The 24,851-nt window shown below is 36.1% G+C and overlaps 1 protein-coding gene across 6 annotated transcripts in view; it reads left to right on the top strand.

Moving 5' to 3' along the window:
- DOCK11 (dedicator of cytokinesis 11) overlaps nt 1-24,851 on the top strand; it is a 137,000-nt gene that overhangs the window by 56,066 nt on the left and 56,083 nt on the right. For 4 of the 6 annotated variants that reach the window (XM_025046153.1, XM_015589404.2, XM_006904709.3 and 1 more), the window contains exons 23-35: nt 4,864-4,982; nt 6,597-6,666; nt 6,747-6,872; nt 7,718-7,789; nt 8,652-8,798; nt 11,841-11,924; nt 12,762-12,873; nt 13,404-13,442; nt 14,598-14,776; nt 16,444-16,560; nt 18,095-18,170; nt 18,747-18,856; nt 20,629-20,740. In XM_025046153.1, the coding sequence (XP_024901921.1) occupies nt 4,864-4,982; nt 6,597-6,666; nt 6,747-6,872; nt 7,718-7,789; nt 8,652-8,798; nt 11,841-11,924; nt 12,762-12,873; nt 13,404-13,442; nt 14,598-14,776; nt 16,444-16,560; nt 18,095-18,170; nt 18,747-18,856; nt 20,629-20,740 (1,363 nt within the window). The remainder of the gene's footprint in view (nt 1-4,863; nt 4,983-6,596; nt 6,667-6,746; nt 6,873-7,717; nt 7,790-8,651; nt 8,799-11,840; nt 11,925-12,761; nt 12,874-13,403; nt 13,443-14,597; nt 14,777-16,443; nt 16,561-18,094; nt 18,171-18,746; nt 18,857-20,628; nt 20,741-24,851) is intronic. The other 2 variants (XM_025046149.1, XM_015589405.2) reach the window with 2 other exon arrangements.

Raw genomic sequence — 24,851 nt, 5'->3', positions numbered from 1 at the left:
GCTGACTACTCTGGAAAAGTGGAGAATGCAATGGGGAAAAGGGCCAGGAGAAATGGAATCACTTTTGCTTAGAATAAAATATAAAATAGTTCCGTGTCCATGCATGAAAGACTATCAAAAGAGTCAACTAAAGAAACTTAGTTTCTGTCTGTTGCATAGGAGAGGTCTTAAGAAATACCATATTTTATCAAGAGTACTGAGAACCCAAGACTCCATTTAGTCCCTAACGTGCTAAGACTGAAGTGCATGTCATAAGATGTAGCTGACAGTGATTCTCTTCTTTTGGTTACTCCTTTAGTAGGTCAGCCATGGCAAGTCTGAGGAATTTTGATTTTTAAATGAAGCCTCTACAGGAGTTCCCTTTGGACTTATGTTACTGCTTAATGATATTCTCAGAAAACAAAAATGTTCAGTTTTTTAGAGAGGAGTGTGACATGAGATGAAATGTATGGGTTCTAAAATCACAGACCGAGTTTGTATCCTAGATCTGTCATTTACTTGCTCGGTGATTGACCTTGGTCCAAGTTACTTCACTTCTCCAAACCTTTGTTTCTTCATCTGTCACATAAGGGTAACAATAATGCCAATTTGTAGGATGGCGTGAGGCCTAAGTGAGATAGAGCAGGGGTCCCCAACCCCTGGGCTGCAGACCAATACTGGTCTGTGGTCTGTTAGGACCTTGGTCCATACAGCAGGAGGTGAGTGGTGGGTGAGCAAGCAAAGCTTCATCTGCATTCGCAGCCGCTCCCCGGCACTAGAATCACCACCTCAGCTCCACCTCACATCATCGGGCATTAGATTCTCATAGGAGCACTGGTCCCTGGTGCCAAAAAGGTTGGGGACCGCTGAATAGGGTTTCTTCTGTATGGTAATTGTTCATTTCACACTTCTTAAGTGCTTCCTATGGGACAGGCATCATTCTAAGCATTGAGAATGTAAATAAAACAATGTCCTTGTTGTCAGGGAGCTTGCTTTCTTGTTTGTGGAGGCAGATGGACAATAAACAAATAAATACGTGTGTGTGTGTGTTTATAGACAGATGTATAGATATCCTGACATGATATAAGTCCTATAAAAAACAAACAAACAAACATAGTGAAGGGGAATAAGAGGTGATAAAGAGGTCCATCTTTTAGAAAGTATCAGAGATGATCTCTCTGGTAAAGTGACATTTTAACAGAGACTAAAGGAAATGAGGGTGCCAGCTATGTGGATTTCTGAGGGAGAGCTGGGAACATCAAGTATAAAGGCTGTGAGGAGCTTGCTTTGTGCGTTCAAGGAACAACAGGAATTCCAGTGCAGCTGGCACACAGAGTGATAGGACATCACATTGGAAAAGTAGCTGGGGAGCTGGTTGGTAGGGTAAGTCCTCATTAGCCATGATGAGGAGTTTGAATTGTATCCTGAATGAGATAGGAAGCCTTGCAGGGCTTTGAATCAAAAAGTAACATCTTGTGACTTTGGTTTTTAAAGTATTATTTTATGTATCATATAGAAATATGCTGTTAGAAGGGCAGAAGCAGGGAGGTAGTCGATAAATGGTGGCTATTATTCTTAATTATCATTAAGAAGTATAATAGTCATCTACCTTTCAAATTTTTTCCTCAGGTAAACCTGTCTAGAACTCCAGCTCTATGTATGAATGTTTAGTCTGTTAAGATCTTTGGCTTTTTCTCCAGTGGGAAAGCTTTGGAAAAGTTTTAATATAATGGAATGGAATAGGACATCATTTTCACATACTAATATTCTTAAAACAGACAAAAAGGAAGTACTCATATTTGTATTTTTAAGGACATGGAAATTTTTGACATTTGTGACCTACGCTCTCCCTCTAGTGGCGATGAGTGAAATGCCATATGGTTACAGAAATAGCAGACCACCTCTATGGAACATCAATGCTGAAGGGGATTCTACAGATTTTTTTTTTACAGATGAGAAAACTGGAGCCCAAGTAGAAATGACTTGCCTGTGGTCATTCAGCTGGTTAGTAGCAGAGCTGAGCCGAGCCTGTAACTTATGTCTCTTGATTCCTAGTTCCATGTTCTTTCTACCAAACCTTGCTATGTGTTGTCCTAAATGACATTGTTTCATCAATTCATTTAAGAATTACTTGTTGAGCTCTTATTATGGATTTAATATTTTCCTAGATAGAGTGGGGCTTGTGGAGAATAACTTAGGGTCAATATCCATAGGGATCTTACTCCCTAATTGGAGAGACAGAATGGACCTAAGTTAAATGACACTATAAGTCATCAGTACAAATGATAGTCCAAAGCAATAAGTGATTAAATGTAAAATGCAAGATACAGGATATAAGAGCAAAGGGTTCAGTGAACTGAGGAATTACCGAGACTAGAAGCCCCCATCTTTGTTTCCTGATTTTCTTAATTTATTCAATTGTTCACCAAATATTGAGCACCTGCTATGACCCAGACATTGTACTGGCTGCTGGAAATATAATGGGGAACGGTTCTGTCAACATACCTGCTCTAGTTGGGGTAGAGAGGTTATAACTGAGTAAGTAATTTTAGATAGAGATGAGTACTATAGAGGAAATGGAACAGATTAATGGGCTCTCACGTGAGAAGGAGTACATTCCAGATAAAGTTGTCAAGAAAGGACGGACGTATTAAGCTGAAAAGAGACTCATGAGAGGAAGACTAACATAGGTGATAAAGCTGTGTAAAAGGATAACAGAATATTGCAGCAGGTATAAACTCCTCATGATGGCATGTTTGAAGGACCGAAGAAAAGACAATGTAGCTGGAGCACAGTGGGCAGTGAGGAGAAAGGATGGCATAAGATGAGTTTGGGGAGAGAAGCAGGGTTCCTGTAGGCATGGGAAGCCCTTGACAGCTTTTTGTTCGTGGTGGTTTGTTTTGTTTTCCACGAGGGGAAAATAACATTATCTAATTTGCTTTGCATGCAGTGCCCCTTTTCTCTTGGACATTATCTTGCTTATCCTTTAAGCTTCTTTCTCTCTGAAATCTTATTGGACGTTCCCTGCCCAGTTGCAGACTCAATTGCTTCTTCTTTTATGCATTTTGTATGTACCACTACTGTGCAGTTTGCCATTTGTATTGCAGTGATTTAGTTCTGTGTCTTTTTCTCCCCATGGACTGAGAACGGCTTGATGGTAGGAAGGAACCATGATTTTTAGATGTGCTTGGCAATTGGAAATTCATTCAGTGTACCTTTGCTGAATGAGTGAATGATTGTCCTCATTGAAGTGGGGATTTGAACTTGACTTAGAAGGGTGGCTAAGATTTGGCTAAAAACTGCGAACAAATGCACAAAAGTAGGAATGCGTATGATATATTGGAGGAGCAGTCAGGACACCAGTTTGGTCTTGTGAAGAATGATGTGTGTCAAGGCTAAAAATGGAGGTTGGGTCTTAAATAACTTGGACTTAATATCCTAGGTCTGAATTTCTCAACCTTGGCACTATTGACATTTTGGGCAGGATAAATCTTTGTTTTAAGGGCTGTCCTGTGCATTGTAGGATGTTTAGCAGAATCCTTAGCCTCTACTCGCTAAATGTCAGAAGTACCCCCCAGTTGTGACAACCCAAAATATCTCCAGACATTGCTGGATGTCCTGAAGGGGGCCAAGTGGCCCCTGGTTAAAACCCAGTGGCCTAGGTGATAGGAAGGCATCAAAAATCCTTGGTAGGAGATGATCTGATATAACCGGTATTTGAAGATTAACAGTATTTGAAGAAGATTAATTCGGAAATGAGAGTTAGATGTATTGGAAGTGAAGACAAACTGTACAGAGACCTACTAGAAAATTATTAGACTATTTTGGTTACAGGTTAGTGGGTCATGAAAAGAAATGATGGTAGTAAAGATAGAAGAGAGGGAGCAAAGGGAAGGAAAAACTTGAAGGATAGACCATGGGTTCCTTGAGCTCAGTATCTTGCCTTATGCATCTGATGGAAGAGAAGCTGCACAGAGATCCAAGAGGTCACTGTTGAGATGACTCAGATTTGGATAATAGTGTCTTGAAAAGGAATGGTGAGAGTAAGGATGGAAAGATGGAGCAAAAATCAGGGAGACTGAGGATAAATATTGAGTTCCTTAGGCACAGAGGCTTGTCTCATCCATCTGTGTACTTCCCATAGCACTAAATATTGAATTGATGCAGAAGGTGCTCAATGAGGTTTGCTTTCATTTTTTTGATTGGCTGGTTGATTAAATGAGTGAATGAATGAACGAGTGAGGGACTGAATATGGAGAGAAGGTAAGGAAGAAGAAATTGTACTAATTTTGTTCCATGTATCATTTCTATGTGTATACGATGAACACATTTCTTCTCTTTGATGTTAACACATCTCTATCACTAGAGACAGTGTTAGCACTTTGAAGAGATTTATTATGAGGGTATTAGATGCAGAAGTGCCTCAGTTTTGTAAATGGTGCCAGTATAAAGCCAATTATATATGGAAACATACTTTATTGATTCCCACTTCTCACCAGATTAACTGATGATCCACATTCCCTTTTAAAATACACTGAATTCTGGGGGCTAGTAGGTCAGTCTCTAGTACCTCCAAACACTTCCACTCTCTCATTTGAGTGTTGGTTTACCAAGAATCGGTTGTCTTTATTCCAAATCCTGTTTATCCCAGTTATAATTGTTATCTTCAGTAAAGCATTTAATGTTAAATAAACTAACAAAATCTGAGTGTCAGCATACAGAGATGGGATAAAATAATTAACAAAGTCCCTATTCCATGCAGCCACATTTAAGTAAGCTTATATTCTAGTGACTGTTTCTCATTACTTATTTTTTTGTTGTTTCACATTTGCAAGTTATATCATATTTCCATTTGTTTTCGTAACTAATAATGACTTATTTTAGTGTTTGCATGCTATGGAGATCCAAGTCATGATACAGTTTCTACCTGTGATTCTTATGCAACTCTTCCGAGTTCTCACAAATATGACCCATGAAGATGACGTTCCTATCAACTGCACCATGTGAGTTTCGGTGTTGTAATACAAAGAAGCAAGTTTTGTTTCCTTTTGTATTTTTTCATTTTAAATATAAATTAATATTCCAAATGAGAACCTAAAAGTCTGAAATTTAATACCAGTTTTGTCTAGTTTCATACTTCTTAGACTGGGGGACTTGTATCCCCAGGGATAGATGGTACCAGAAGCCATAGGATAAATTTAATGTGTTTTCCTTGACCAGGAGTTCAGAATTCTAACACTTTGCTGCATGTTAGAGTCACCTGGGGAACTTTAAAAAATTTCTATGCCAGACCACACTTTATACCAGTTAAAGAGTTGGCTTTAGCTCAGTTACTACTAATCCCTACCATACCAATTAAACCAGAATCTCTGGGGGTAGAATTCAGCATTAGTATTCTTTTTTTAAGTTTCCCAGTAAATTCCATAGTGCAACAGAGTTTGAGAACCATTGCCCTTAACCAGTGTTGTCCAATAGAACTTTGCCCAATCATGGAAAATGCATTAAACTTTTGTTGTCCAGTATGATAGCCGATAGCTACATTTAGCTATTGAGCACTTGAAATATGGTTAATGTAGCTGAGGAACTGAATTCTTAATTGTGTTTCATTTAAATTTATATAACCACCTGTGGCTAGTGGCTCTCATATAAAACAGAGTGACCCTAACGCATCAATTTTTACTCAAAAGAATAAGGGAGTATTATTTTTATATGTAACAAATATGGATATGTTATAGGGTAGAACACAAAATGCACCCAAATTTTGAAATTAAAACAGGAGACTTCAAAAATTGTGAGCTCAATGCTGCATGTTTCTGGCTTTGCTGCTTTTGTCACAGCCTCTCCCGTCGGGACTCAAGCTATAAACACCTGCATGTTGTTTGCTCTCCTCTGCTGTTGGAGATAGTCTGGTTGAAAATTTAAGAAGCATTACTCTAGTCCATGGGTTCTCAAAATGTGGTTCCCAAAGCAGCAGCATCAGTATTACCTGGGATCTTATTTAAAAATGCTAACCGATGAACTTAACCCCAGACCTAAAAAATCAGAAACTCTGGGATAGGGGCTAAGCAGTCTGCCCTCCAGGTGATTCTGATTCACACTAAAGTGTCAGAACCACTGCTGCTCTCTTAACTTTAAAACTTTCTATGACTTTTATATTTACTTCTAATTTTAATTCGTGTCATTATACCTGTCCTGTCTCTCCTTCCCTTTTCCCCCATCTGTTGACATGCTTTTCATTTTATTTTTCTATACTTTTCCTATTATTCTCACTAGAGGGGATTTCAATATTTATCTTACTTGAGGTCTTTTACTACATGGTAACTATGACCATACTTCAAATGTATACAGAGATTTAGAAAGGGGATGAGTCATCTGTGTTGCCAAAATAAAATATCCTTCTTTTGAACCAGGAAATATATTTTACAAGGCCCTAAGCCTGTTAGATGCTGAAATCTTTATTAGACTCAAGCTACCATTACATCTTATGTAGTCATCTCACCACTAATTATTCTGGCAGGGATAGGTATTATTAGGGTTAGATATGGTGGCCTTATCTAACTATCATCAAACTATGGTAATTGTAGCCTGATATGCTGACTTTGTGAATGTTGTTTCAGGGTTCTCTTACATATTGTATCAAAGTGCCATGAAGAAGGCTTGGATAATTATTTAAGATCCTTCATAAAGGTTTGTGGAGTAAGCTTGCTCTCTGAGTAGTTGATTTTGTGTGAGAATTTTGTCTTACGGTTTCTTTTCTTTGTTTGTAGTATAGCTTCCGACCTGAAAAACCAAGTGCTCCTCAAGCCCAGCTAATTCATGAAACTCTGGCTACTACAATGATAGCAATATTGAAACAGTCTGCAGACTTTTTAGCAATAAACAAATTGCTAAAGGTAAGGAAACAGGATACAACAGGGAGTAAAAGCAACCAGAGATATACCTGTTTGATCCCATCCCATTTTGGTTCTAGTCTTTCATCGTTTTCTCACGTGACCCTCCTCTTCCTTGTCACTTTGCCCATGCATCCTTTTTTTCTCAAGTTCTCCACAGAAACTTATTCGTTCTTTTCACCCTTCCCACCTACCTGCCCTCAGTTGAATGTGTAATAGAAATAATTTTGGATCAGGTAGATCTGGATTGGAATCCTGTATCCACCACATCATTTCTGGCACATAGTATGCACTCAAATGATGGCTCTTATTATTGTCATTATTTTTACAGTTTCTATTATTAATGGTAGGATTTCAATTTCAGGTATCTTAGGACATGTCTGCTTGAGGCTTCTCTGTACCCTTTAAAATACAAAATACAGTATGTAGGCCACCATGTATGGTAGTCAAGCTGGCCCCAGTGTCGTACCAAGGGCTGGGTTGGGTCTTCCACTGGGTGCAGGCAGTAATGATATTGTCTGTAGAGAAGTTAAAAGCAATAATAAAAGTTGGTTTGCTCTTATCACCACATGTAGGCAATTCAAAACAATGTCAGTGATAAAACACCCCTTTTCACTGAGGTCAATATTCTAACAAAAAGCTCTTCGTATATCATAGTCGACTGTGAGGTACATTACTTTTCTGCCAACAGCATTTAAAGTTATTCTGTGGGACTTTGATAGTGAATTGGGATAACTTTAAAATGTTATTAAGGTAGAAATAAGATCCATATGGATTTGTAAAACTTTGCTAATAACCTTCAGAGATTTGGGTAACTATTAAAGATTGATATTGTCTGTTTATTTCAGTACTCATGGTTTTTCTTTGAAATTATTGCAAAGTCTATGGCCACATACTTGTTGGAAGAGAATAAAATTAAGGTAAGTAGGCTCAAGAGTAATATTTAACACAAAGACAGCTAATTGTATTCACAGATGGCCATGATATGCAAAGCCTCTTTTATATTTAAGGGCTCTTAGCCCTTAGCTTTTTCAGTTTTCCTTAGAAATGGATGTATTGCATAAAGCTGAGATCTGACATTGACAGTTCATATTTTTTAAAGTCTGATCTTCAGAGACTCTTCTACCTAGATTCTTTCATATTAGTTATTTGCCATGTAAAATGCATTGTCTTTGAAGCTTTCCCTTTGTCTTGTGGTTTAAAAATGTCTATGTTGAAAACATCCATTTGGAAGGAAAATAGGTACCAAATCAAAAATAAAATCAAATCACTTTATACAATAGATGTGTTCATGGAATATGCTATATACACTTAGTTGTGTTTTCAAACTATTTTAAGGTACAAAGAAATTTTCTTAGTTATAGAAATTGTAAAGCCAAGACTTGTGAAATAAAAAAAATATATATTCACCTCATATATATCATTTTTATCATAAATTTCATAGAATGGGTTTACCAAAATTGGGATGAATGGTTGCATCTATCTATATTTTGTGTATTGGGAAAAAATGGATTGAAAAACTGGGATGTGTCTGCATCTCAAGGACATGATTCTAAAGTTAGGTCAGAATGATCTACTCTCGTTGATGATTTCAGCCAGTTATATTATTAGAGGTCCAGATAGTTCCTATAATGATCTAAAATATGTAATTTTTAAGTTGGGAGAAAAGTTATACTCCAATGAAAAAATACACTTGTATATAGAATGTATTTGAAAATTAAAATGGCAATTGATTTAGACCTCCTGCAACTCTGATTTTTTTCTATGCCTGTTTAATTTAAGCTTCCTAGAGGCCAGAGATTTCCTGAAGCATATCATCATGTCTTACATTCCTTGCTTCTTGCAATAATTCCCCACGTGACTATTCGCTATGCAGAGATTCCTGATGAGTCCAGAAATGTCAATTATAGTTTGGCTAGCTTCCTGAAGGTGAGTTAAAAGCAGCCACAAGATGGTAAGGAGTTATTCTTCACAAATATCATCTTTAAAGCCAAAAAAAAAAAAATTACCCACTTTCTAGTGACTCAGCTAGGTCTTTATCAGGATGCTGGAGAAACTTGTAAGTGAATCGATTTACCAATTTAGTTGAACAGCCGAGTTTGATTTTTTTTCCTCTCCCACAGAAATGGCTAATTAATTAAATCAGAGGTCCCACACAGGTAGCTTAGCCAGAAGGCATATTTTGCTTGTTTCACATACTTGTTCAATATATTAATTTGAATGCCTTTCGATGGTGCATGTGCTCTCTAGGCTGCCACAATTCTCACCACTCCTTAGCATACCCCTGACTCTATGCCTTGAAATCTCTTCTCTGACCCCAGTTGACCTTTGAGTTTGCAACTCTTGAATTAAAGCACCCTGTTTGCTGATGTAATCACAATCTATATTCTGCTAATACATGTAAGTGAAAATTGTTAATTTTGGCCAGTGAGATTATTTTGTTTGAGAGATACCAGAAAGTCCTATAATTATGAAAGACAATGCATATCTCATTGTTATATTTCATTATTATCAGTATGTAAGGGGCAATACTAGAATGAAGTTCTAGAAAGTGTGTAATAATATTTGATTTGTTACAGAGAAGGGGCATAGGTTTGTAATGTACTTAGTTTTTATTTCCTTCTTTTTACTCCCCCTCTTCATTATGTATCAACCTTACATTAAGGACCTGATGGTAAATAATCCATTCAAGCAGTTTTAATGTCTAACATACCTTCGTTTTCTTATTAAAAATTCACAGCCAGATTTCAGATTTGCAGAGCATGATTTTCTGATATAAGACCTCTCTTTGCCATAATCAAAATAAAGTTTTAACACTATTGCATAAGCATTTTTGTGTATTAAACACCTAATATTCACATATCTTTTTAAAGTAGACTAAAGATGAGACTGTCTGAAATGCAAAATATCTCTTCCATGGAGTTTAAACTTGAAGTGTACTATGTAAAGGGAATAGAATATAGTCAAGTCAATGCAGTATTTACTTAAGTCAACAAACATTTCTCCATCTTCTATGTGAGGGTTCAAAAATGCAAGAGGCTGTCTCTGTAATCACATTAAAATGTATACACATGATAAAGTATGACGACTGTTACACTGAAAGTACGGTCAAAATACAATAGGAGAACAAGAAAGGGAGGGATTATAACCAGGGAGTATAAACAGAGACTAGAAGAATAATTCCCCAAGACAAGAGATAAGGGTGCTGCAGATAGAGGATCCATGAGCAAAGATGAGATAAGCACATTCAGGAATTGTTTAGGGATGAATGAGTAAGAAGGTCATTGTACAGAGAGTTTAGGATGTATGGAGGTAGAGCTGGAAAGGCCACCTGGTGCCAGATGATGGAATGCTTGGAATGTCAAGCTAAGGAATTTAGATTTTGATCCATATGCAATGGAGAACTACCAAAGATTTTTTAGGATAATTTTATTGCTGATATGATGGAGAAGTGAGGAAAAGACCAGAATCAGGGCAACCAATTAGATCACTCCCTCCCCCTTACCTGCCTGGCAGAGTCCATTCACATTTTAGGCTTAGCTCTTCCCTAACCTTCCCATGCAATGTTGATCACCCCTCCTGTTGTTTACCTGTACTTTACATACTTCTATGGGACTTCTTATTGTGCTATATTTTAATTATTTGTTTTTACCATTGGACAAGAGTAAAGAACATATTTTATTCACCTTTGTATTTACCTAGAATATAATACATTGTTTCAAATATAGTAGATCCTCAAGATGTTGGTGAATGAAAAAATATAAGCCTACCTCATCAATCTGGGTGAAAGGTGATGAGGGTCTGACCTAGGGTAGTGATAGTGACAGTGGAAATTGAAAGGAGGAGTGAGAAGTGAGATGCAAATAGGTGGTTAATCAAATATTGAGTTCCTTCTATTTCACAGGAATATTCTAGGTACTATGAGGAACATAAAAAGAGATACTTCCTATTTTCTTACCTAAGTGAAAACACAGGAAAATAATAAGTATAGTACAAGCTAGTATAGAATAAAGTATTTTAAAGGACCTGTGGTCCACGGTGGTTAAAGAAGATGGAATTTCTTCAGAACATTGAAGAATGGGCAGGATTAGGTAGAAGTAGTGATAAAATTGCTAGCTAGGTCTGGCATGAGCAAAGAAAGACTCAGAGGTGGGACTACACAGTACATCTTGAAGGGATAATATGTAGATGAGCTGCATTGGGAGATAAAACTGGAAAAGCAGATTGGGATAAGATTGTGAGTGTACTTGAATGTCAAGCTAAGGAGTTTGAAATTATATTAGAGGCAATAGGGAACTATCGAAAGCTTTGGGAAAGAAAGTGACAAGATTAGGGCTAGAACTTAGATATTAATTTGGAAGCAGTTAGATAGATGGAAAGATTAGAGACACGAAGACTGGTTAGGAGACTAACTGCAGTTGTTCACTTGCAAGGTAATGAGAGCATTAACTAGGAGAATGACAGCAGGCAAATATGAACAACTAGGAAAGCTATTACAGGAGAAGAACGTTATTAATAGCCAAGCCTTCACTGGACACAAAGAAAAACTTACCTTTTGGTTTGAAATGTTTACATAGGCAAGCCCCACTTTTCAACACCTCACTTTGAGTTTTGAGAGTTGACCAAAATGAGGCAGTGTAGCTGAATAGATTACATATGTGTGTGTATATATATGTGTGTATATATGTTTATGTATGGATATATGTATGTATAGATGTATGTATTTGTGCATATATATGTAATTTTATTTTTAAAATTGTATAGTTGAGTCCCAAATCCAAATATAAGTCATTTGCCCTTTATCTCTTTCTTTAAAGTTGCCTAAAGCTCCGGGAGCTATTATTTTGTTACCTGTAAAAGAGAGAATGTCATCCACTAGATGTGGAACAAATTTAAAAATTTTTCAAACTTATACTTGTAAGACTTTTAGAATTATGCACCTAACTGTTCATTTTGATTTGGTTTCTATAGCGCTGTTTGACACTAATGGATAGAGGATTTGTTTTCAATTTGATAAATGACTATGTATCTGGATTCAGCCCCAAAGATCCTAAGGTAAAGTATAAGGACATAACTGTAGTGGATGTCAGACACTAAAGTGGGAGATCAAGGGTGATATTTATTGTCCCCTGGAGGATTTGGAACTGCTGTTTTCATTTAGGTACTTTGAGTATAGCTGTACTCAAGAAAGGAATACAGCATAGTGTTTTGGGGGGGTCTCCCAAGACCATCCACATGTTCAGTAGTTCACTAGAAAGACTCACAGGACTCAACATTTAATTGTACTCACAGCTAAGATCCATACAGTGACACAGCAAGTATGCTCAGGTGGATCAGTAAGGGGAAAAGACAGCAAGTGGAGTCCTTAGCAATCCATGTGCAGGCTTCCTGAGCGCCCTCCCTCCTGCGAAGGGTCACGCGGAATACACCTTTTCAATAGTGCAAATGCAGTCACACATGTGCAATATTTCTGTTCTGAGAAGCTCAATATTTCTATTCAGAGACTTGGGGTTTGTTTTAGGATTGTTATTGGAGGCTGGTCATTGTTTGGAGGCTGACCAAAATTCCGGTGTCTTGGAAAAGAAAGGGAAGCAGGTATTCACCATGAGTCATATTGTTTGTACAAATAGTCTGAGCAGGCTGGCACAGAAGGTACACCCTTATCATGTAGGGAACATTTCAAAATCCAATTTCTCAAATGCCAGCCAATGACTAACCTTGCAAGCCAGCCTTTTTAAGAACAGTCTTGGGCCTCCTATGTTAACTCTTTCCTGCACAGGTCACATCTCTAGGTATGCTTAAAATACTAAATAACTTCTAGTTTGAAAATTAATGCTCTATTTAATTATTAAAATGATAAATGCCTACTAAATGTCAGCTCTTTCCTTTTAGATTCTAGCTGAATATAAGTTTGAATTTCTGCAAACAATTTGCAATCATGAACATTACATTCCTCTGAATTTGCCAATGACTTTTGCAAAACCTAAACTTCAGCGAGTTCAAGGTATATATTTATGTTATCCATCATTTGGAATTATTTTTCTTTCTTTCTTTCTTTCTTTCTTTCTTTCTTTCTTTATTATTATTTTTTGCTAGTGTAGTATAATGTTTTCTAGTTACACAAGTCAATTTAAGAGTAACCTCAGGATTCTTATTACCTGAAGATAGGTTCATTAATGGTATTCTGCATTTTCTTCATAGTATCAGTGATAGTATTCATAGTATGAAGAAATAGGGTGTGTTACATAGATTGCTGCTTAAACACAGATGCTGAATACTAGTAAAATTGCTCTCTGTAGAAGTGTTTGGACTCTTATATGAGACTGAATTATTAAAAAAAAACATAAATACATTTCTGTTGAAAGGAGCATCAAAAGTATAAAAGCTGAGTAAAATAGTCATATATATGTATTAAATTTGTGAAATGCCTTCAGTTATCTCCATTGCTAGTTTTATTGAATGCTTTGTTGTGTAGCACTATTCTTATGTTACTATGTTTTTTATTTGTCCCTTTTCTTTTCATATATTAATTAGATTTTTTTTCATTTGCGGTGGACCATTTGACTTCAGTAGGTAGGTTTAACTCGGTTCACTCTAAAGTAGTTCGCTGTTTTTAAAAACAATTGACTTGATGAATGGTTAAGATGGACGGGGACTTTGTTTGCTTTCCAAATCCTCCCTAGCCAAAATGAGGCTTTAGTTAAGGTGCCCAGAAAATGTAGGCGGCATTGTATTTGTTTTTTCATTTGCGGTGGACCATTTGACTTCAGTAGGTAGGTTTAACTCGGTTCACTCTAAAGTAGTTCGCTGTTTTTAAAAACAATTGACTTGATGAATGGTTAAGATGGACGGGGACTTTGTTTGCTTTCCAAATCCTCCCTAGCCAAAATGAGGCTTTAGTTAAGGTGCCCAGAAAATGTAGGCGGCATTGTATTTGTTTGCTCTAAAAAAAAAAAAAAACAAAAAACTTGAGCGTTGATTGCTAGAGGAATCAACCTTAAAACACTGTCTTCAGAAAATAAGTTTCAGCTCAAGCCAGCATTGGGCTGGAGAGTAGCTGTTCTTTAAGCATGTACCATCTCCCACACTTGCTTGCTTCTCTCTGACCCTCTATCATAACTGCTTGGCCACAGTTTTGAAGGTGTGGGTGAAACCATCTGCTTGGATTTATTTAAATCACTAAAGTGAAAAACTTACATTGCAAAATGTCTCCAGTTAAGGCCACTTGAGTTAGTACTGACCTTTGTGCATAGAAAATGACTGGGATTCACAAACAAGCATGACCAATGGCAGGAAGAAAATCAGCTGCCCTGGTATCTAGGGGAATAGCTGCTGAGCAGTGGTTTTAGTGATTGAATTACAGCCAGTGAATAATAAAGATAATAAAGAACTGTTAAGACATTGCCAAATATAGTAGTCTTTCATTCTAAGTTCTATCCTAAGAGTTCCAAGAGTTAAAAAGAATCTACGGGAAAAAAAAGAATCTAGGGACTTATCTTACCCACTGAAATTATCATTAAAGCTAATTAGCCATAATTATGAGTGTTCCTGTCTTATAAAATTTTGCATGCTCATTCTATATGATAAAAGAATTGTTCAGATTCTTTAATAATAAAATTATAGCTCTTGCTGGCATGATTACATATTACTAAGTAATAAATATGGTATTTTAACAAAGTAATTTTTGAATATTTTTATAAATGGGTTTTAAATTTCATTATACTGCAGATTCAAATCTTGAATACAGTTTATCAGATGAGTATTGCAAACATCACTTCTTGGTTGGTCTACTTCTGAGGGAAACCTCCATTGCTCTTCAAGACAATTATGAGATCAGATATACAGCTATCTCTGTCATAAAGAATCTTTTGATAAAACATGCATTTGACACTAGATACCAGCACAAGGTAAGGATGTCAATATAATCATCAATATCACATTAATAAATTTCTGCTAAGATTTTTCATTAAAGATGGAGTTTTCAGTAAGGAACATAATATGAGCATTGAGAACTAATTTTTGCAAATAATTGGTTTCTATTTCAAATAATTAGATTTAAAAAATGCCGTTCAGTTAATTGTTGAAAAACACTGGTTTCTCAAATCATGTTTAAAGAACAACATAACTGCTTCACGATTTGTTACATAAATGGATTATGATTTTTAAAAAAAAAAATGTATAGCTGTAGCCATGTGTACTCTCTCAAATATATACCTTAATATATATCCTTTCACATATATCCCTAAATAAATATTATTGATTATTAAGTGATTAATAAAAGGACATGTTAAGTATATCAGATATAAAATATGTAATATGACATTTTTCTTCTTACTGAAAAAATGTATGTGTGGCTGTAAACCTTACATACATTACATATGGTCTGTGTGTGAAGACCACAGTTATAGTTGCTATTCGGGTGCCTTAACATATATATTCAAATCTTATTAACATTAAATCCTATGGGCTTGAAAAAGAATGGATTTAGAATAACTTAACTTGCTAGCAAATGGCTCAAGATAACATTGTTTCATAATAATTTGTCCCTTTGTTTTTACATTCAAATATAAATAAAATTATGATGTCATTTATTCTAATCACTTGGAAAGCTGACTTGGAAAAGTGGATCTTATTCTTTTTCTACAGAATTCCCATTTGTCCTTAATAAACAGAAAATGCCTACCAGCTACATCTAGTTATATTTCTTTAATTACAATTTTTTTTACTTACGAATTTTACTAGTTTTCTTCATGTGATTCTATTTTAAGGTAGATTTAAAGTCCTTAGCTTTAGGATGTTGTTTATTACTTACTGCAGTTTGCATCATTTTTGTCACATTATAACTATAATAACATCTTCCCACTTAGTATAGTTTACCCTATCATGTGCCATTCTTTGTGATGAATGTCGATATTGACTTAAAAGCAATAAATAAATTCGTATAAGAGGTATAACATTAGTTAAGACTACTAGTGGCTGGCTTTATTCACATATTTACAAATTTATCAATCTCCCAGGCCTTATAATTGATTTAGAGGGCCAAGATCATATTATTTTAATTGAAGCTTTATCAAAGCAAAAGTTTCTTGCATGAATATAATAATTTGTTTCTTCACTTCTTCCATTCATTCCTTAATTCATTCATTCACTCAGCTAATGTGTATCGACCATCTGCTATGTGCCCCAGGCACTGGAGATGAAGCAGTGAATAAGACAGATATAATCCCTGTCTCATGAAACTCAACCTTCACTGAAGTTAAAGAACAGGACTGATATGATCTGCTTTATAGGTCAATTGCTATTTTAAAAAAATAAACTTTTGCCTTTTACTTTATGTAATATGTTCGAGAGAGGTGATTTGACTCTGTATTGTGTATAAATTCAAATACCAACAAATTTTTTTCGTGATTAGTTTTGAGACTATAAGTATTAAACTAGTTTTGAGACTGTAAATAAATTCATGCTTCACTAATTATGGATATTAGCCCCCTTTTAGTCTTTTACTAAAGGAGCCAACTTGATTTGTAATATATACATATTTTATACCTATTAAGCTTTCGATAAATATTTTCAGAACCAGCAAGCCAAAATAGCACAATTGTATCTCCCATTCATTGGACTGCTTTTGGAAAATATACAGCGATTAGCAGGTCGAGATACCTTGTATTCTTGTGCAGCCATGCCTCATTCTGTAAGTAGTAATGTGTTTTTTATTGGCGTTTTATCTTGTTTTATTGACTGTATTTGGAATTGGGATCATATACTGTATGGCTTCAATCTTAATGGTCCACTTTTTACTCTCTTTTACATTTACACTTCTCCCTAAAGCAGTGCTTCTCAAATTTTAATGTGAATCCCTGGGGAATTTTTTAAAATAAAGATTCTAATTCAGCAGGCCTGGGTAAAGCTTGATGTTATGGGTTTCTAACAAGCTTTTGGCTGCTTCTGCTCTAAGGACCATACTTTGAGTAATAAGGTCTAAGAGAACACCAAGAATCCCTTGTACTCAGAGTTTTAAGATTTGTTGTAGTTCTATGCCTTCATATATTATTCAGCTTGCAAACTGAGCAAAAGAGTCTTCATCTCCAAAATGTTAGGCACCAAGGATTAAACTATTCCTTTGCTTCTCCCCTCCCTTGTCAGCCTCCTTCCAGCACTTCTTGATGAGTCACTTTTAGCTCATCACAATTGATTTGTGCCTTTTTCTCCCCTTAGAATCTTAGCGTTGAAGGGAACTTGAGAGGTGATCAGTCTCCATTTGGCAAAACAATCTTTTGCCACTGTATTAATCATAATAATCAAAACTTCTCACATTAGACCTAAAAGTTTTTCTGTTCTAATTTTGCCTTCTAGAGGTAGTATATAGAAGTCTATTCCCACCTCCACATGATACCCTTTACATATGTGTCTTCTAAATTTTTCTCCAGACCAGCTATGTCCATTTCATCATTTGTTGTTCCAAACCCTTTACATTCTTGGTTTTACTCTTCTAGATATGCTCCGTTTTACCAATCACCTTATTAAAATGTGGTGCTCAGAATTGTACACTTTATAGTCTGCCCAGTGGGATTTGAAACTCCTGCCCCATCCCCACTCCATGTTCCGTATGGCCCAAGATCACCTTCACACTTTCAGCAGCCATGTCACATTGTTTGATAGCAGGTTAAACTGTGTCCTTTACAGCTTCCTTTGGAAATCCTCCATCTTGATTTGTCAAGCCTGATGCAGACTCCTGAGAAAGTGGCTTTTAAGTCTCCCTGATGGCTTGATTGCCTGTAGTTCCTAATTATATCGCCTATTTTGGGTGTCAGGCTGGTCTTTTATCACAAACACAGTAGCTCATGCTTATGCTTACTCCACAACATTTGCCAGTGATATTTGGAAAAAACTTGTTCTTTCTTTGCAGCTCAAGTTTACCTAGGGCTTCTGGTCAAACCCCTCCTTCTGGCATTGTCCTTGGTTCCAAGCAGGAGAACTGAACCAGGCTGCACCAGTTATAGCTTTTAACAGCCATCTGGATTTATGTCTCTTAGCCAGAAGTCATGGTTACAACAGTATGCTAGTACCCAATTTTTAAATATTTGTCACTTAAATACTAATACTGATACCTGATTTAGACTTTCACAGTGAGCTTTGTTTAAAATCAGGGTATCATCTTATTCTGTTAATTCTTACCTTGGTGTACAAATTAGTTTAAATGACAGAGGTATCACGTTGTGTTACAGGCATCCAGGGATGAATTTGCATGTGGCTTCACTTCACCTACAATTAGAGGGAGTCTGAGCACTGACAAAGACACCGGTAATTAAGTCATTTAAAGTTTATATGTTGCATGGCTGTTTGGAAATGCACCGATCCTCTGTATTTTTTGAAATATTATAATAATAAATACTATACATAGGATGATGTCTATTAAAGTTTAATTAAAATCTAACTCAAACTTGCAGCCACATTTCTTTGCATAGGTTTCCTTGTCTAAGCTTTTAAAAATGCAGCTTGGTACACTGAGAAAGTAGAGGATAATGAGAAAAACACTGGCTTCCAATCCTCTTATCTGTCTCCAGTCTTGGACAAGATACCTCCTTTTTCTGGCCCATTTCCTTATCTGTACAATTCTCTTTCAAATTGTGTTGCTTTATTTGATGACTTTCAAGGAATTTCTTCTTTCATATATAATAAAATGTTTTAAGAAGTAAAAAAAATTGCTTACTCTTTATTTGGCTTCATATGTGTTTTGATATACTTCACAATTTTAGATGACCAAGATCTAATCTCTAAAATATATCTTCACTGAAATTAACCCAGTACTTATTTTAAAAAATACTTTTGACAGTTCATCCTGTTGCTAATGAGGGCTTGGCTTTTTTTTTTTCCCAGCTTATGGATCTTTTCAAAATGGACATGGAATTAAGAGAGAAGACTCAAGAGGTTCCCTCATCCCAGAAGGAGCAACAGGATTTCTAGATCAGGGCAGCACTGCTGAAAATGTAAGAACCTAAGTATAGAAGCTAACTCTAGTGATGTGTTAGGCTACAATGCTCTTTCTTTTCATATAAATAAGAGTTTCTCTATTCTCCTATAGTCCAGCCTGGATTTATAATTTTTGGATATTTTAGCAGTTGCTTTCTATCCTGGCAGCTGCTGTTTGGATATCTTAAACTGTTTATAGGGGCTAAGACATTCATCTTTAAGAGTTCTAACTCAGAATGCTGCTTTTAACCCTAACACACTATACTGTATTCTGTTCTAGAGAGGGAAAGTTTAAGTTTAAAATACTAATGTATCTTGTCACTTAAATCACTTCCTTGCAGGATTCATTCAGCCTTTCATTCTTTTCTAATAGAGTAATGACAGTAGCTTGGGAGGAAAAAAATTAGGTCCTAAAATTGAGGATCTCAGCACCCCAGCATCACTTCATCAGAATATATTCTCCAACACTTCCATCTCATTTTTTCAAGCCTAACATTAAAGTTTATTTGCTATGCCTACCTCGAGTCAGAGAAACCTCATTTTAGGCCAATAAAGTCTTGTCATGCTATGTAAAATCATAGACTCATATAAAATTAAAAGAGTCCATAAAAATAATTTCAAATCGCAATATACAAATGAAAACTGAGATTGTGACTTAGGACAATCACACAGCTCTGGCAGGGCCAGATCTGGACCCAGACTTCCTAATTCCCATGCTTTTCCTCCTATATCATGGCACTCTTAGTGTGTGTCAGAGTCAATTGGGAGGCTTAATAAAAATAGATGACTGCACCTCAGCCCCCGAGTTTCAGATTCAGTTAGGGGATGGTGCCTGCTAATTTATATTTCTAAGTTCCCAGGTAATGCTGATGCCACTGGTTGGGAACCATCCCTTATACTTCCTTGAGCCTTTGGATAAATAATAATTTATTCGCAAAGGTTTCTATTTCACACCATTTAGAATTATGACAACAGACACTGTCATAGGTGAGGCAAAAAAAGGATAAAGAGGTTAAATGACTTGCTAGTAGTAACGCAGCTAGCAAGCATTCAGAACATAGATGTTTTGCTCTAAGCGGAATTTTTTTCTTAGTAAAGCCTACTTTAGTAAACAGATATCCACAGCCCAGTTTAGCTCAACTAAAAGTATTGGTTTTTAACAAGTGTAAATCCTAAGATTATTCCTCTAATCATATAAATCCCCAAATAGGTCAGATCTTGTCATGCTTAACAACCGATACTTAAAAGTAATTAAATAGGAGCATCACTACTTTGTAGAAGCTCTAGTTTTGAAGTATTACTAGGTCCCCTCCTTAGTATACCTATCTTGTAATATCATTAGCCCTTTTTTATATAGATTTTTCTGACCTATTATTTGGAGTTTAGATTTTAATAAACTCCAAGGAGAGATTCGAATTAAAAAGCTTAAAATGTTTCATATGCTTCCATGTATCTTAGTTAAGTTCCTCCTTGAAGTAAAATTTTCCTAGAATAGCCACATATGATTATTTAAAATTTTTACTACAAAAACACAAGACCCATGGGAATGAAACATACACAGTATTTATGGCTGTATCTTGATGAAGACCCCAAGGTAATTTCTAGTGATATCAGTTGGTGAGGTAGCAACAAAGAGTCAACCCATTTATCTTCCAAGTGTGATATAAAATTTGAATTTATGCTTAGAATTTTCTCAAACAGGACTAATGATAAAAAAAAAAAAGTTATGAAAGCTATGGGAAACTGTAGTACCAATGTTGTTCATAAAAGTCCTGTCTTTATATTATAGACCCGACAGAGTTCTACAAGGAGCAGTGTATCCCAGTATAACCGATTAGATCAGTATGAAATCAGAAGCCTCCTGATGTGTTACCTGTATATAGTAAAAATGATTTCTGAAGGTGAGTTACCAGCATATTAAGCCTGTACTCTACGAGATATCCACCCTCACAAGCTCACAGGTTCATGCAACGAATATTTCACCATCATCGGTATATAGAACACATTAAAAACAAATCTTTAAAGAATCTGACCTTAAGAATGCTCCTGTATTTAAACTTAAAACAGGTTCATTTCAGTCATATAGGTTTGACTCTTTGAAATATTTTTTTTTTAATTTAAAAATAAATTTCTAAGATGAGGCAATAGTTTTAGAAGTGCTACATTTTTCCACGCAGACCGTATAATGTATTAAATACGACCAACAGAAACAGAAAGAAATAACAATAACCAGAAGTCAAAATTTAATACTTTAACTTTTATTTAGCCCAGGATTTGGTAAAACAGAAGCAAACAAAAAGACAGGAAGGGTTCTTTGAGGGTAAGGAAGTGCATCGTTATTTTTGCAGTACCAGTATATGGTTTTATATGGTGTCAGGTTCTTTTTCAGGCTCTGGTTTTTTTTGCCCTTGGTATATAATTATATTATTTACTAGTGTTACCAGTTCTTTATATTAAATGATAGAATATAACCAAAGGATTTTCATAAGCTACATGTCCTCTGGAAATAAATTCAGAGATTATCTTATTCTCAAATACCACATTTACACAATTTCCTCCCTTCCTTTTCTGATTATTTTTGCTAAAAAAAAATATATATATATGCAGGAATGAAGAACATAAAAGTACCTGGGTTCTGGTTATCATAGTCGTTACCTTTTACTTATTTTCTATTTTTAGTAAATATTACTTGCTTTAAATCTTTTTTGTAATAATGCAGACTATAAAAACAAAGTAAGTTGATAGCTAGATATATTAAAACAAGCCAATAACTAGATATGAATAAATTCTAAAGTACATTAATAAACAGTAAACAAAATAACTTGAATCTAAGTTCTAAGAATGTATGATTTAGAATAAAAGTCAAAGAGTATATTGAGACTTTGTGATGGACCTCTATGTTTTGGGAAAGAAATGAGTAAAGAGAGATCATTTTCAACCTGGCGATATTTTGTTCCGTGAGATAATGGGTCAGTTAACAACTACAGCCACAGCTGTCTTCTCACAAGGTGAAAAGTTGGGGAATGTAGAAAGTGACTGCTAATGTGTATGGGGTTTCTTCATAGGGTGATAAAGATATTATGAAACTGTGGTGATGGTTTTACAACTCTTTGAATATACTATAAACTGTTGTACTGTGTGCTGTTTAAATGGGTAAGTTTTATGGTCCATGAGTTTTCTCAATAAATTTGTTTAAAACAAAAAAGACCCAACAGACACATGGGGAAAAAAAACTGGAAAAAAAAAAAGTTAAATACCACCACAGCTCAAGGATAGTAAGATAGGGGTGAGGGAGAAAAGAAAGGAAGAAGGGGAGATAATGGGTCAGTTAACAACTACAGCCACAGCTGTCTTCTCACAAGGTGAAAAGTTGGGGAATGTAGAAAGTGACTGCTAATGTGTATGGGGTTTCTTCATAGGGTGATAAAGATATTATGAAACTGTGGTGATGGTTTTACAACTCTTTGAATATACTATAAACTGTTGTACTGTGTGCTGTTTAAATGGGCATATATTTATTATCATAAAATCATGGTGTATTTTCACTGCCCTAAAAATCCTCCGTGCTCCGCCTGCGCACCCACCGCACCCACCGCACCCACCGCACCCACACTACACACACACCGCACCCACACTACACACACACCCCATATATTGTGATAACCAGTGACATGCCTCTGGCTGCTTTTTTGCCATGGGTAAAACCATAACTGCTTTGTTTCTTGAGAACTTCATAGTTCCTTCTTCTCTTGTAAATGTCGACTTTGCTTGTTAAATATTTGATCTTTGTTAATTAGGTTTTTCTTTCTTCTGCTTTTCAATTTTTAAAAGCACATTTTAAATAACTAGTATAGTCTGTGTCACATCTTTTTATCTTCTGTATATATGAAGTCATGCCGTATGTTATCTGTAGTCTTATTCATTTTATTCCAAGAATTGTCAGCTTGTGGATCCTTGTCAATGGAAGTATTCTAGTTGTCTTATCCAGTAGATATTTTAGTCACTATATGCATTTAAATGTTGAACTCTTACAAGTCCATCCCTTCTTCAGGTCTTCTCTTGCCTTTTAAAAAATTGTTTCATAAACAGTACCAATTTAATTTCAACAAAAAGATGGTCAACCTTGACATTTTTATGTGGAAGTAAAGGATTCTGAAGAATTTCCTTCTCTATAGCTGTATTTTATTAACAGGCAATAATTAATTGTTTCAAAGTCTTAGACATTTGCCAAGCTTTTTTTTTTTTTTAGGTCTTATCACCTTGTTTATTATGTCCTGTGAAATGGAATCAGAGTCAGGAGCTATTAGTTACATAGTGTGAATTGACAGGAAGACTGTCCTCTTGTGAAAGAAAAGCAGTTTCCTTGAGAGGATGAAGGAAAACTACCTCCTCCTTTTTTCTGACTGCATCCTGGCTTTTCTCTTTATTGTACACCTCACAGTAGAACTCTGGGTGTCACCTTGAGGCTTATTAGCACCATACCCTGCTGCATCTGTAGATTCATTAGTATTCTTTTTCAAAGTCGATTGTTCATTGGAAGATACCTGGTTACTGCCTCCTCTTGCCGAAAACCCAATGCTGTAATGAGGAATACCAGTTGATCTTCTTTTGCCACTTAAAGTATAGTCTAAAGGAAATACATTTAAAGAGTGTGTTTCCTTTCTCTGTGTAAAAGAGAAAAATGGGCTTTTATTATAATCAGGCATATTTTCCTCTGAAGTTTCAGATACTACTTTAACTGCTGGGTTTTCTCCTGTAGAGATACTGGAAAGGCTCCAAGAGAGGTCTCTCTGAGTTCCATACTTTAGTGAGTAAGTATTCTGTGTGGAGGTCTTCTGTGTGAAGGTCTCCTTCCTTTCTGGCTGGCCATGGTTGTCTTCTGAAAGGGTTGAGGCAACTTGAAACTGATGCCCCCTTGGAGGACTCTGTGTAGGTATTAAGGGAAAACTTGCAGGTGACTTCAAGTTGGAAATGCTTCCTACGATAGGTTTACTGTTGTTAGAGGAAATCTTCTCAAAAGAGGTTTCTGGCACGTCAAAGAGTTCCTGACTATAAAATGAAACTGGAAACTTTGGACTTTGTGACTGTTCCTTTTCTTCTCCAGATTTCATCTGTTCAGTATGTGATTGCCTTATCAATTTCCTAGACAGATACACCTGATTTCCTAGCACAGGGTCTTTGACTGTAAAAACTGGCATAGTCTTTTGAGTACAAGGAATGAAGTCATCATCACTATCAGAAAAAGGATGGAACTGTTGCTGTTTCAATTTTAGTTTTGCAGAAAGCATTTTATTTTCTTCTCTTAATTTATTTCTTTCTGCAGTGAGCTCAGCAATAAACTTAAGATTTTGTTGTTGTATATCATAAAATTCTTTCTGTAATGTATTTCTGTATGTTTCATTCACAGAACACTGGCTACATATTTTTGAGCGTAACTTATCCCGCAACTCATTAATGGTGTCCCTGAGGACTTTTTGTTGCTCAGTCAACTCTTTAACTTTGGCTGTGGAGCCCATCCTCCTTCCCTCTGCCAATCGCTCTTTCCTCAAACTGGTCAATTTTGCCTGTAAACGGTGTAGCTCTTTGTCATGGACCTCTTTTAGTGTTAGCCAGGTTTTTTTGAAATCATCAGTTGACACGTCACATACACTTAACTGCAATTTATCTCTTCCTAAAGGTTTCTTACCACCTTCCCTTTCTCCTCCACCCACGTTCCCTGCCTGCATCATGTCTCACTGATTTGAGATCTGGAAACAATTGAGACAGGCCAGTGGCTTTATGACACCACTGACAAGAAAAAGGCAGAGCTGCTGGCTAGTGTTCTGCCGCGGCAGGGATAAAGCCTTCAACCCTTTTACAGACCTGCGAAGCTGCCTCAGGACACGGGGCGGGCGCTGGTGTGGCTCACAGATGGCTCTCAGGTGGCTCTCGGATGGCCCACAGGTGGCTCACGGACGGTTCACGGATTCTCAGATGGCTTTCGAGTAGCTCTCGGGTAGCTCACGGATGGTC

Source organism: Pteropus alecto, unplaced genomic scaffold (assembly GCF_000325575.1).
Source record: "Pteropus alecto unplaced genomic scaffold, ASM32557v1 scaffold280, whole genome shotgun sequence".
NCBI classification, from domain to species: domain Eukaryota; kingdom Metazoa; phylum Chordata; class Mammalia; order Chiroptera; family Pteropodidae; genus Pteropus; species Pteropus alecto.
This window is presented reverse-complemented; position numbering and strand designations above follow the sequence as displayed.